Below are 14,959 nucleotides of genomic sequence, written 5' to 3' on the forward strand. Positions count from 1 at the left end.
TATTTAATGTAAAACATTGATTCCAATTTTGTTGGATGGATATGTTTTCGGTGGAGGGTTCACAAATAAAGATGGCGGCTGGAGAAAAAAAAAAATGGGTCACTAAACTAAGGAATCAATGTAATTGAACAATATTGGAAGCTTTAATTTTGGCTATTGTGAGCAAAAGTTATGTTAACGGTATGGTCAGATTTTACGGTACCGGAAGCTTTAATCAACATTGACATTGTCTTTGTTACGTGGAGCCTTGAATTTTGTTATTGGGTTTGATGGCATGGTCACATTTTAATTCATCTCAAATCCTTCGATGAAACGGAGTCATGGTCATAGGTTCATTTTGTTCATCTAAACAACATTGGTTTTGGTATTTCCCAGTTTTGCTAATTTTGGTTTGACATCAAATTATGTAATTGATAGTATTGTCCGATCCTATGTCCTAGTGTGTGGGTGTTATGTTTGAGTGTTGGTTTGTTTAGCAGCCTGGTTTAATAATGATACGCACTAGTGGGGTTGCTTCCATGTAATTGAAGGATGGCTTCATAATTCTCCTGTTGAAAAGTTTTTTGTTGGAGACAAGTGGGTGATCTGGATTTGCATCTCAGGAGGTTCTGAGCTTTATATAGGTTGTTGGTCTTTTAAGTGGAAGCGGATGCCTTTTTGTAAATTCTGCTGCTGATTTGGTTTTAAAGTTTGGTTTGTGCTTTTATCATCCTTGTAATCAAGTTGCATCCTCTCTCAGTTTGTAAATTTGATCCAACTTTTCTGTGTTTATTTTTGTTTTGAATTTAACGGAGAAAGGGAGAAACAAACACCGTTAGAAGAGAGGGGGAGTTTCTATTCATTTGTTTAAAACTTAAGGGAGGTTAATTTCTATTTTTAAATTAGAGGGGATGTTTGTATTATTTTAAGAAACCTCGGGGGAGGTAAGTGCAATTTACCCAACTTTTTTTGAGAAAGGAGTTTATAGCTTTCACTAATAAAAGTATAAAATTTATGTCCTCGTGAACATAGTTCATTTAACAAAGAGAATGCATTAATGTTCAAACCTCAAATACCTCACTTACGACTACTTGACCAAAATATATACAAAACTTGTTTTTCTTCATTTTGTTAAAAAAAACAAAAATCAATAAAACCACAAATTTATACCTTCTTCAACTCAAATTAATACTAGAATTAATTTATCTTCAAACTATATATAAAGTAGAAAACAAACACAATACCTTCTTCAATTGAAGTTTATGTATTCTCTTTATATATAAGATAAATTATTGCAATTTTGGGCAGACAACCAATAAAAACACTCAAAATATTATGATTTTTTTTTAAACTCTTGTAAAATAAGATAAGCTATGCAATTATTATGATTTTTTTTAAATTTCTGATAAGGATATAATAGTAACTAATACTTCCTCTGGTCCCAAATTTGAATCAGATGCATCAAATCAACCTTTTTTATTTTGAAAGGATCAAATCAACTTCGCAAGGGATTTATGTCTGATAAATGTGTGTTTTGAATCTGATTGTGAGTTACTGATTAAGAAGGTTCAATGAAATTCAAAAGTTTTTATTTTATGTGTCTGAGTTCCCTCTTGTTAAAGACCAAAAGGGAGTATGAGGAAGCAGGAGCATATGCACGACTTTTTCCTTACTGTCCAAGAAACTATCCTTTTCCATGGCTTCCAATTGATTGGTCCAGTTCATCACTAAAGAAATGGATTTGACCAATTTTTTTCATTTTTGTCAAATTGATTTAAGAACTAGTTCCACGAATAGGTATTGTAAAAAAAAAAACGACTAGGTAAAGGTTTACATTAGAAATATAATGACACAGAAAAAATCTAGGAAATTCATTTATGAATTTTTCAGTAAAATTCAGCCTATAAACTAACAAGAATAAGTTTTAGAATACTTCACCCCTTGTACATTTAATCCAAAAGGGGGAAAAAACATAATCAAAATACAATAGTGATGCACTTGAAAAGGGAGGCCTCATATGCAATCATGCAAAAAATACACAGTAGGTTATCAAAGAGAGGAAGATCCTTCTATACACAGTTCTGAATCATTGATTAGAGTTAGAGGTAATCAGAGAGAAGAAGAGCCTTCTATGTCTCAATTTCTTCAAACTAACCTTCTGAATTATTCAGCCGCCGACAGAGTGCATAAATTGATATTCCAGTTGAAAGGCACCTGATTTTCACTCTTTAGGTTGAACCAAAGAAAGAATCTTCAGGTAAAAGTCCCAAGATTCACTTGTTTCACTGATACGATTTTGACCGAGTGGGTGCTTCTCTACATACTTTACCATATCTTCAACTTTTGCCAACTTTTCTAGATATTGTCGTAGTTCACCTCCAACACCTGAAACAAAAAAAAAAATATTGTTACAATTCATATCATAAGCTTTGGAGGGTATGAAAAGGAGTATTCTCTAGTCATCACTATAAAATAACCCTTCAACAATTAAAGCACTCTTAAGTTTTTTTTTTTTTTGGATATACAAATGTTTGAACCGTTTATGATAGAACAGTATGGTGTACTTTGATCCATGTAGCCGACCCCACACAGTGGGATAAGGCTTGGTTCTTGTTGTTGTTGTATATACAAATGTTTGAACCCTGATCTTTTAACTCATTCATCTCCTTTAACCCTTAGCTCAAACCAATTGACTGTGTGTTTTGTATCACGATAGGTATACAAAAGTGATAGAGTGTAGCTTTTGAATCATGGTGTGCCTCTGTGATTATACAAAAGCTACACTCTATCGCTTTTGTAAAATCAAAGTAACTCACCGTGATACCAAAAAGGCAAATTTTAAACAGGTGTAGGAAATAACTTGAGTATAGTATACCATACAGATGAGTGTAAAATTTGTTTGTTTCCCTTTGCATTTTGGCAGAAGTGGTGAAATGTTAAAATAAAGCTCTTTAAAATGAAGTAAACATAGCTATACAGAAGGAATATAAAATAAGTCAAGTATTCCTAGTTCATTAGCAGAATCAAGCAAAACTTTCTGACCATACAATAAATAGCTCATTTTGTACCATACCTAGTGACTTGTCCTTCTTTTTCCGATAAGTGAATGAGTGTGGAAAGATTGAGTTGTATGGCTGCAACAATATATCAAAACATTAAACATAAGTTAGGACATGTCATTATACAAGATAACTGAAAATCATATATGAGAAAATGAGTTAGTTAATTTACAGGATTAAGTAACCCCTTGTAGGGAGAGTCATCCAAAAGCAATGTATTTGTTTCGTTGTAGTACCCCTTCTCCCAAGGAAGATTCGGATCGGACTTATCCCAAATTTTTCTCAGATCCTTAAACACCACTGTCTTGCGCTTGTCTTCAAGAGTACTGATATTTGTCACAGTACATTGTGAAATGCTCTGTCAAGAATATGTAGAATGAGATGAAACTAAACAAATGAGGAAATAGTATTCCAAAATGTGGAAATGTATCAGGCTTGCAATTTGATGCAATGTTATATTTTACATAAAACGGACTAACAAGCGTAAAAAAGAGCGTTCATATCTAAGTTGAAATTGAACTATAGATGTACAATTGAATTGAAAACCTGGTTGGTCCCTAACATTGAAAGAAGTATGAAATACATGATTCAAACAACTCAGATTAAAACTTATGTTAGAAACAGAATATGGTCATCGAAAAAGTCACAAGATTAAACATATAGATACCAAAACAGTTTCACTAGATGACAAGATATTTGAAAATGAAAGACAACAAGAGTATCATTTTGGAAAGTCAAAGCAAACAGGATAACGAGCTGAGTGCTCACCCAACAGAAAATCAACCTCTCTTTCAAGTCTCCCATCAAATAATTAACAAAACGGTCGACATTTTTCCTACAAAATTATAAAATCCAGGAGTTAGTAAGCAGCAGCTAGTTAAATGCTTACCACAGAATAGGACCCTGAAAAAAGGGGCAGCAACTTAAAGATAAATGCAGACAAATTGAGAACAAGATAGTTGTTGAGTGACATTATATAGAACAAAGTTGAAGTTGAAGAGTACTCTATTCTTGAGGACCACACAGCCACATCAAATTTCTCGAAGCAAAAGTTCAGAAACTCGCTACAAAATGGCCTTTTGTAAACTGAAATGAAATTAAATCCAATTAACAAAAAAAGACGCCACTCATTGAAGAAAAAAAAGGAAAAATAGCACAAAATAACACGATAATTTCTCACCTGCTTTCTTGGCTATCATTGCATCTCTTTTTACATTCTTTGGGTAAGGATGTGAAACTATGTCAGCAAGAAGCCCGTTAACATCAAGAACAAGAAGCTTCTTCTTCAAACATCCAACAGATTTTCCAATGGAAGGTATTTGCAAATCCTTTGGCCTATCTTCTTCATCCGTAGCCGATAATTTTCGTATTTCATTAGTATATGAATTGTAACTCCTCGGTTACATTGGGTTTAAATAATTTGAAATAAGTGGAAATTATAATAAATAAAGCAAGCATTTAGTAGAAGATAAGTAAATATCCTTGGTGGCTTCAAACAAACCCAAAATAAATAAGTTTCCCACCAAGCTAAAAGTGACTATAATCTCCAGTTAATAACCAAAGGAAACAATAATCATCAAAGAAACAAAAGGCTCCTCTATTTCCAATATCTCAAGACAACATTACTAGTGAGATTAATATATATCAGTAAGTATACCACAGTTTTAAATCAGTTTGAAAAAGTGATGTTTCCAATCGGCATTGCAACTGTAAAAATTCACCAAGATATCATATTCTTTCAATAAAAATATAGTAATAACTCAAAAATCATTTACATAAAAATAGATCATTATAATTCATATAATGACGTCTCATAATTAATTCAAATACCTTCATTCCATTCTCAAGTATCGTTGAAATCATTTTATAATAAAAATAATAAACAAAATGCATGGGTGTCCCAACTGCCTCATCCCATTGGAATGGTGTCTGCTATCACTTCCAAAAAGGTGATGGTACACAAATCTATGGAACACCAGCTCATCTCATGTGGGTAATCAAGCCTGTCTTTGTGGAGCTCAAAGTTTTCCGTGTGGGATACGAGACCGGTCCATATGGAGCACATAGCTCATATCTACGTATATATCTGTAAACTACAAAACTGATCCGTGTGGAGCACACAGCTCGACTAATGGACACGTCCATTTGGAGCACTAAGCTCAATCTCTGGGTAAATAACCATCGACTAATGGACACATCACTATAGAGCACACAGGTCAATCTCTGGGTAAATTTCGACAGATCCATATGGAGCACATAGCTCATCTTTGGTAAATAACCATAAGATACAAGAATCACCAATATGAAGCACATAGCTCATTTGGGGTAAATGAATGTGGAACGTGTGGCTCGTCTCGTACATAATGCACATCCTGGGCAAATAACCGTGAGATGTAGGACCCATCGATAGGAAGCACATAGCTCATCTGTCTCATACATATGCCACATCATGGGCAAATAACCATGAGACACAACCCACCGACAGGGAGCACATAGCTCATCTGTCTCATACATATGGCACAACCAGGGCAAATAACCGAGATATAGGACCCATCGATAGGGAGCACATAGCTCATCTGTCTCATACATAAGGCACATCCTGGGCAAATAACCGTGAGACACAACCCAACGATAGGGAGCACATAGCTCATTTGTATCATACATATGGCACATCCTGGGAAAATAACCGTGAGACACAACCCACCAACAGGGAGCACATAGCTCATCTGTCTCATACATATGGGGCACATCCTGGGCAAATAACCGAGATATAGGACCCATCGATAGGGAGCACATAGCTCATCTGTCTCATACACATGGCACATCCTGGGCAAATAACCGAGATATAAGACCCATCGATAGGGAGCACATAGCTCATCTGTCTCATACATAAGGCACATCCTGGGCAAATAATCGTGAGACACAACCCACCGATAGGGAGCACATAGCTCATTTGTATCATACATATGGCACATCCTGGGAAAATAACCGTGAGACACAACCCACCAACAGGGAGCACATAGCTCATCTGTCTCATACATATGGGGCACATCCTGGGCAAATAACCGAGATATAGGACCCATCGACAGGGAGCACATAGCTCATTTGTCTCATACACATGGCACATCCTGGGCAAATAACCGAGATATAAGACCCATCGATAGGGATCACATAGCTCATTTGTCTCATAAATATGGCACATCCTGGGCAAGTAACCGTGAGACAACCCATCGATAGGGAGCACATATCTCATTTGTCTCGTACATATGGCACATCCTGGGCAAAATAACCGTGAGATATAGGACCCATCGATAGGGAGCACATAGCTCATTCGTCTCATACACATGGCACATCCTGGGCAAATAACCGAGATATAGGACCCATCGATAGGGAGCGCATAGCTCATTTGTCTCATACATATGGCACATCCTGGGCAAGTAACCGTGAGACACAACCCATCGATAGGGAGCACATAGCTCATCTGTCTCGTACATATGGCACATCCTGGGCAAATAACCGTAAGATATAGGACCCATCGATAGGGAGCACATAACTAAGGAACAAATGGCTCGTCTCATACATATGGCTCATATAGGGCAAATTAAAGCAAATCACAAGGATCATCTCATACATTTGGCTGTAAATAACTGTGAGATATAAGACCCGTCGATATGGGGCATGTAGCTCATCCCGTTTAAAACTTTGGAACACTTGGCTCATCTCCAACGACCAACCACCCAACAATCATCGATCAAAATCCCTTTTAGTTCAGTTTCATACCAACATCACTAAAATGGATTATTCATTATCTAAATCCCTTTTTTCACTACCATCATCATGAAAAATCACGTATTTGTAAAATGCTTTAATTCATATAATTCCTTCAATATATTCAACAAATCATAAAAAAAATTATCCATAACCATCAATTCAACAGACCAATTGAATACATAATAACAATCAATTTCATGATTATAAATCCATCATTTCACAAATCCCACAATTTACAGAGTTAGGTTTTCATCGAAAACCCTAACTCATTCCGAATTCCGATATCACCAATCAAAAAATGTAGCATAAAAAAACGTTTCAAAAACAAAGTGTGATTATTACTCACCTTGCGCAGAGTTAGTTAACTCAGAAATCATGTTACTGTTCAAACTAGTATCATTTTGTTGTGTTGCTAATTTCTTCTTCATCTTCTTCCTCTGCCTACTCAGTTTTCTCTTTCGTTTTTTGTTACTCGTTGGAGAAAGATTGTCATTATTCAGAACTTGTTCTTCTTCTTTCTCTGTTTTCATAACTGAAATCTCGTTGTTCATAGATTCTGAAAAAGCTTCAATCTGAGAATGTGGTGAATTTCTCGCGGCGGAAGGTGGTGGTTTGGTTTGGTTTGGTTTGTTAGGGTTTCGACTTCTGAACGTGCACTTATGTTTTTATTTTTCTTTTTTGAATAAAAAACATAGGAGTATTGATTTTAATTTTTTTTTTGGGTTACAACATAGGAGTATTGATGGACCAAACAAATCTTGACTAAAATTCAAGAATAGGGGAGTAGAATTTCTTTTCCCACTCTACCAACTTCTTACGCACTCTCCAAATTAATTATTTTACATCATTTGAATTTTATAATTCGAAACGTGTTTTCCTTAAAAAAAAAAAAAAATTAAAATGTGTTTCATGTTTTGTGGAAATTAATCGGAACAATCTCAAATCTAGACGGATCTAAAATACAAGTTGAAATGGGACATCCCACTTTGATCATTCATATTAACCTCATAACTACTACTACGAAGTTCTATGTTTATCTTGTGTATGAAAGGCCAACACTGATACCATGACATCCTAATCCTCGCTCCCAAAAATAAAAGAAAGAAAGAAAATGAGAGAATGTGAGTTAGAATGGTAAATTGTGAAGAATGAATGGCCTTTTATAGACATGATACAAACATAGATTGTAATGACAATCAAGGGAAGTTTGAACATGTGGTAAACCATATAATCCAGTCAAAAAACATGAAAAGCGCATGAAACCGACCAACCTTGCTGGCCAAGCAAAAGTCCATAGTCTGGCCCAATTCAGATTATATAATCGGAAATCATTCCCAGATTATTTCGGATTATAAAATCTAAAATGTGTGTAGACTTTGTAAACACTTGGGCTTTAAGGGTTTGACACATTTTGAATTATATAATTCGAACCAGTCAAATACAATATTTTTTCATGGTTCAAATTGAACCGACAATAATGTGATCCACGACGCACAAAAACTTTTATAAATTAATGTGTTTGCTTCATCTGCAAACCACACCACAGAACCATGAACACTTACCCACTAATTATAAACATCAAGCATTAGTATGTAAGAATCACAAGGTTCACTCGAATCACACGACCAAAGGATAAATGAGATAGGAGCTAAGAAATCCAAGACATAAGTTGCACTGTAGGTAGGGATGGGAATAGGTCAGGCCGGCCTACAGGGGCCTACGGCCCAGCCTACGACAGGCCAGGTCAGGTCAGGCTTTTTTCTTTAATAGAGAAGACCTAGGCTATTTTAGAAGCCTATTTAACTTAAAAGGCCACGCCACAGGTCATTCAAAAAGCCTCTTAGGCCTATTAGGCCGGCCTATTTAAGTAAATATGAATAATATTATTTATTATTATATTATATTTTATACTTTGAATTAAAATAAAAATTTGTTAACTTTTTCAGTAATTTAGGTTTATTAGTATACATTAATTTTTTGCATATTTAAATGTATTATTATAAACTAGAATTGAAATATGATACAAGATATAGTCAAATTCCCTAAAAACTCATGTTGATTATCAAAAGAGAGTTTAATCTAATTGATATATTAGTCCGCTGGTCTATTTAAACTTAGATCACATTGCTTATTTAAAGATGTGCATATGAAATATGCTTTTAAACAGGCTGACAGGCCGTATCATGCTTTCAGAAGGTCAGACTCAGGCTTAAAAAGTAAGCCTATGACAGGGCGCAGGTCAGGCTTAAGCCTTAAAAAAAATTGACAGGCTAGGCTCAGGCCTTACAAAGCCTAGCTCGGCCTAGCCTATTCTCATCCGTAAGTCTGTAGGCATAACTCAACAACAAGTAAAAGAAAGGGCAAATGGTTTGGAAATAGAGGTAGAAAAAATTAATACAATTCAAATGGAAGAGAATTAAAAGTGACAACAAAATGGAAGCAACAATCATCGTGGTAGCTCGAGTGGAAATTGGAGAGGCGGAAACAAAAATAAAGGGAGAAGAGCAATTTTCCAAATGCTTTGACACATTCATCAATGGTTTTAATACAAAATTATGGACTTACTTGATAAAGAAGAAAAGTGAAGGGCTAGAAGTGTTTAACAAGTTTAAGTATGTGGTAGAAAGACAAAATGGTCCCAAAATTAAAACAATAAGAACAAATTTTGGAGGTGAATATGTATCAAATGATTTTAGTGCTTTATATGTGATCAAGAAAGAATAGTCCTGACTTAGCCATGGGTTGAGCCTTGGACATGACCTAAAGATCTTTAATCCAATATTTTTGTTTGCTTTAGTCAAAATGAGAACAAGATTTATAAAACAAAACTATATATAAAAAAAATCTTCTTAATTATAATAAATTTATTTTGAAGAAGCTAAATTAACCCACTGAGAAAAAGAGTTTTAAAACAAAACTATATATAAAAAAATCTTCTTAATTATAATAAATTTATTTTGAAGAAGTAATTAACCTACCTAAATTTTTTGAAGAAGCTTCTTAATTATAATAAATTTATTTTGAAGAAGTAATTAACCTACCTAAATTTTTTGAAGAAGCTATGAAGAAGCTAAATTAACCTACCTTTATTTTGAAGAAGTAATTAACCTAAATAAATTTTTTGAAGAAGCTATGAAGAAGCTAAATTAACCTACCTAAATTGACACATTAGAGAGAATCGAACCTGAGACCTCGAGGAGGAGCACACTCCCAGATCCCAAGTCAATACCACTATAATAAATTTATTAAAACAAATGCATATTCAGCAATTCATATTAACCATGAGGCTGGGTAAATTTTGCACAGCGACAATGTTTTTCTTGTAAGAAAATAGACAATAGCAAAGTTTTTTTTAAGGAGCAATGGTATGTAGCATACGAATGAAATAACGTAACGGTATTCTTTCATGGGATAAAAATGAATTCTTCTTTCTTAAACAATGTATAAGTATCCGTACCAAAACAAATAAATAAACAACATATTAAGTAAAAAGAATTATACAAGTACTATTTGTAAAAAGCATATTTAAAAAACAAAAGTGGATCACGAATATTTAAGAAAAAAACATTATCATAAGAAAATGTGTACAGTAAAAGTGGCTCATCATGTCATGTGATAATTGAAGACGTTGAATCTATAATCAGAACTTTAGAAGTACAGCTTCACTAGAATTATTTGGACATCAATGTTTAGGTTGTTGGTTGTTGTTCGTTAGTACCTCAAATTCCCAGGTACAGCATGGAGCATATGGAGGACAGAAGAAGCATGTGAAAAGTAAAACTTACTATGAATAACATAATATAATGGGTCATGTTAACTTGTGTCCTTAGGGCACAAGTTAAGAAACTAAAAATAGAATTAAAAGACAACTTTTGCATTGAAAATATAAAGTTTTAGACTTTTAATACAATGAATGTACAATTTCTAAGAAAAAGTTTTTATATTTAGTTTTTAAACTTGTGCCCCAAGGGCACAAGTTAACATTTCCCTATAACAAATCTTTCCTGCAATTGTGGGCAAACGTAAGATCAAGTGTAAGCTTGAGACTTATGGTGAGTTTAATAAAATCACCATGAACTATTGACATTGTAACAATCATAATTTAAAGTTTTGTTAAATTGATTACGATGTCATTTTAATTTAACAAAGAGGAAAGATTCATGGACATCATATTTGACAACTGACAACGTATGTATATACGGTCGGTATCATACGTTGTATATACATGTCGAGAAATTGATTGTCAAAATATTAGCTCTCTTTAACAAATACATTGTGATATGCAAACATGCATGGAACGAATCAAATCAAACAAACTCGTTGAAAATTAAGATTTATTATCTTGTAAATTAAGTGTTGTTTTACAAAAGAATTTCTTCTTTTTTAAAAATGTTTCGTACTTTTCTTTTTATAGATAGACGAAATGACAACTAACCACTAAAATTCACACTGTTTAGTATTTTTTTGTAGTGTAATATTAATTAATTTAAATTCACCCTCTTTAATTTACTTACAAAGATTAAACTTCATCAAATTATATAATTGCAATGCAGTTCAAACACACAATTAAGTTTGATTGGGGAACAAAGAAAAGGAACCACCATAGCAAGATTTAAATGGAACTTATAATGATAGGTACACATAGCGATACTCGTGGTTGGAGAATCATAATCATGTGTTAATAAAAAAGCACTCAACATAGAAATGATAAGTTATAAAATTTAATTTAAGTGGGATTACAAATTGACCAGATCCATAAAGTTGATTTGATCATGCCAACAAGTTCAATCAATTCATGTAACCTTGTTAATTAGTTGCTATAGGATCATGTGCATTTGATGCACGCTATGATGGTAGATTCACATGCTTTATTGAACAAATATATTGTTCATCCTAACTACTCCTATGTACGATCGATGTCATGCTTTAATTTGGTAATGGCCCTCTTATGCATCCTTTAGCTTATAAGATTAAAGAAAATAATCAATGAAGTGGTCCTCACTTTGAAATACTCCATTAGTTATAGAGTGGTCCTGAGTGAAACCTATCATGAATTGGACTTAATTTGTATAGAGATTATTCTGCAGAAAAGAACATATGATTCTGAAAATCAACATTAATTTGGTTATTGCTTTTGTGAACCTTATGACCTCACGAGGGAGTTGCCTTCATGGTTCCTTAGAAACTACCTTTTCCTCAAAAAGTGCTTCTAAACGCCTCATCCACTAATAGGGTAGAAATAGACCGATTGAGTTAGACATTTTAAGGATCAAGTATGATATGAAAAAAATAATTCAAGGCCTAAGTCTAACATATTGTATGCAATATATTTGTTTTTAAGTCAGTTTTCGTGAGCTTAGTTTAGTTGATATGAATAATGCATAAGTGGTTCGAATCTCGGACACCACACTTATTTACTTTAAATGTGAATTTCTAACCACCCCGACTACTTGAAAAAAAAATATTTTATTCATATTTATTTAATTAGGTCGGTATGGCAGGTCTAGAATTTTTTCTGTTTGGTTTGCATCCTCACCTTTTTAGTTTATTGGTTAGATATATGCTTCTAATTAAAAGAGTCTTGGCATTCTCTACTTAAAAACACCTGAACTAATCTAGGAGTGATGTGGGCTAAGCCATAGACCTTGTCAAGTTTCAACATGGCCTATTTATTCCAACCCTTATCAACTTATGTCTTGCAAATCTTTTTGTATATTGTTGTGAATTCAAATTCTTTGTCAAAAAACCAACAAGAACAAAGACGTGGAGAAAAATAATAATGACAACCAATAATCAAACAATTAAAACAAAAATAAGAGACTACGTGTAAAACAAATTCACGATTAAATCAAAGAATACATATAAAAGAGTAGAGAAACAAACTAATACACAAATATTTTTTTTTTATTCAGTCCAAATCGATCTACAGAGAGAGACAAACTCTTCAAGCCACTATGAATGAGTGTTTACAAAAGATACAAAGTTAGAAGAAATTTAAGTTTAAGAGCTCTCAAAAGAGCAAACCCTAAATTCTAACCTTTTCCCAACCACTCAACTAAATAAGAAATCCTATGAGAAATCAAGAGAGAACTTAAATCCTTGATAAATGTAGTTTTACAATTCAAAAAGAACTATTTGGAGTTTCCCGTACCAACATAGACTTTTGCAACATAAAAGCATATATCATTCTCTTCCTATCCCCCTCTCTCCTCTGACTCTATCTCCCTAATCAAATAATTATTTTGTAGATATTAAATTCGAAAATTGTGAATTTTAGAGAGACTAAAAACATATGTAACCATGAATAACATTTTTTCTTTTGACCAATTTATTTCTATACGACGTCACGTCTGCAAAAAAAAAAAAAAAGCGATCACATGGACTTTCATTAATCAAATGAAGATTCACCTAACATCAAAGATCAAAACTATTTATGCCGACCTGCTTGCTTTTACTCAACAACCGACTTGTTTGTTGGATGAACAAATTTTGTTATCCTTATTTATTCGATGGCATAGGTATTTAATGTAGTTTCCCTTTTCATTATGTATTTAATGTTTTTTACTAGCTAGTAGTACTGACATTCTATTTTTATTTTTTCTACAGAAGTAGTAATTGATATTCTATACAATATTTTTTTATAGAAGTATTGATGTTCTATAAAAATAAAGGACAAATACATTTTTACCATTTGTAAAAAAAAAATACATTTTTACCATATTCAATTTTTTCATGAAAATCATAAGACAAAAAACTTTAAAAATGTCTAAACTAAACACTTTTCAAACACGTCACTTTTAGGACACTTTGTTGTTTTTATGAAAAATACATACATAATTTATCTGCTTCCAGATGATTCACTTTAAATTTGCTTAAAAAAGAAAAAAGATAGAAAGTACGAAAAAAAACCATGCACAGTTTTTCTTGTGTTAACTACTCATATTTTTGGGTAACAAATCATGCAGTTGAAGTAAAAAAAATAAGAAGACCATGCAGAGTTGAAATTTTTTTGTGCGGCTTCTAGTGGTTGACATTTGACAACATGAATATTCATTAAATTTTGTGGCAACTTCCAACGTTCACAATAGTGTCAAAAATGTACCCTCACACAGTGGCAAAAAGGTCAACTAACTTTCTTTTTTGAAGGACAATTTAAGAATGCAAATATGGATATAAACCACCTTTAGATGACTTCAATATATTACGAAAAATTGAGATATGTTAAATTTGTCCATTTTGTGTAATGATAATCTAAAAATTAGTTATAACAATGACATTGTGTAATGATAATCTAAAAATTAGTTATAACAATGACACCAAAAAATTGTCAATTAATTAGTGGTAATTTTTAATTTTTTTAAAAAAGAAGCTTATAATTAGCAACATTTAGCATTTTACAAGAATTTTAAAAGTATTGTAAAAAATAAAACTTTAAAAATATCATGTGGTGATGTTTATTACTACTAGCTAGTAAGGATATTCTATAGAATAAAGGAATTTTTTTTTTGAAGGACTATAGAATAAAGGATAAATATACATTTTTAGCATATTGAATTATTTTTAATGAAAATTAGAAGGGAAAAAATCTTTAAAATTATCATTAATAAAAACTTTTCAAATACGTCACTTTTGTCTGAAGAAATTTGAAGGACACTTTAATTAAATGTTAGAATAAAAAAAGTTATAACTTCTACTGAAAAGTTATTTTTGATTTCCCAAATATAGTACTTAATTATGAATACGTCCACAATTTATACACCAAAAAATACTCCTACATAGCATAATTTAGCTGCTTCTAGCTGAGTCACTTTAGAGTTGCCTAAAAAGAGAAATATTTTTAGGTCCAGATAGAAAATGATTGTAGGTGACTTTTTGAAATTCGTTTGGTAGCCGGTGGTATGTTAAAGAGAAATGTTAACTTGTGCCCTCAAGACACAAGTTTAGAAGTCAAATGTAGAAATAATGTATTGAAATACGTGCATTAAATTTAATTTTTAATGTTTTAATGAATTGAATGCATAAAATTTAAGAATTTTTTTTTTTTGGTTTCTTAACATGTGTCTTTAGAGTACAAGTTAACACTACCCTATGTTAAAAGATGGTACTACTAGTAAAAACATGAGCTTTTCTTTTTGGTAACAAATCATGCA

At 32.7% G+C, this 14,959-nt stretch overlaps 1 protein-coding gene across 2 annotated transcripts; it reads right to left on the bottom strand.

Moving 5' to 3' along the window:
- Window positions 1–1,826: 1,826 nt before the first annotated feature.
- Window positions 1,827–7,468, bottom strand: LOC146904463 (putative FCP1 homology domain-containing protein C1271.03c). Of its 2 annotated transcripts, none has more exons than XM_085731157.1 (7): window positions 7,156–7,468; window positions 4,219–4,377; window positions 4,043–4,124; window positions 3,807–3,873; window positions 3,211–3,396; window positions 3,053–3,113; window positions 1,827–2,364 (listed from the first exon to the last, which is right to left on the bottom strand). In XM_085731157.1, exons 1-7 carry the CDS (start codon window positions 7,358–7,360, stop codon window positions 2,201–2,203), a joined length of 924 nt encoding a protein of 307 aa, XP_085587283.1. In that variant the 5' UTR covers window positions 7,361–7,468; the 3' UTR covers window positions 1,827–2,200. The 2 variants fall into 2 exon arrangements, with proteins under 2 accessions (XP_085587283.1, XP_085587282.1); XM_085731156.1 differs by having other exon boundaries at window positions 4,219–4,380.
- Between the last annotated feature and the right edge of the window lie 7,491 nt (window positions 7,469–14,959).

This window comes from Medicago sativa, chromosome 7 (assembly GCF_051527215.1).
Source record: "Medicago sativa cultivar Bolivia chromosome 7, Bolivia_mono, whole genome shotgun sequence".
Classification (NCBI taxonomy): Eukaryota; Viridiplantae; Streptophyta; class Magnoliopsida; order Fabales; family Fabaceae; genus Medicago; species Medicago sativa.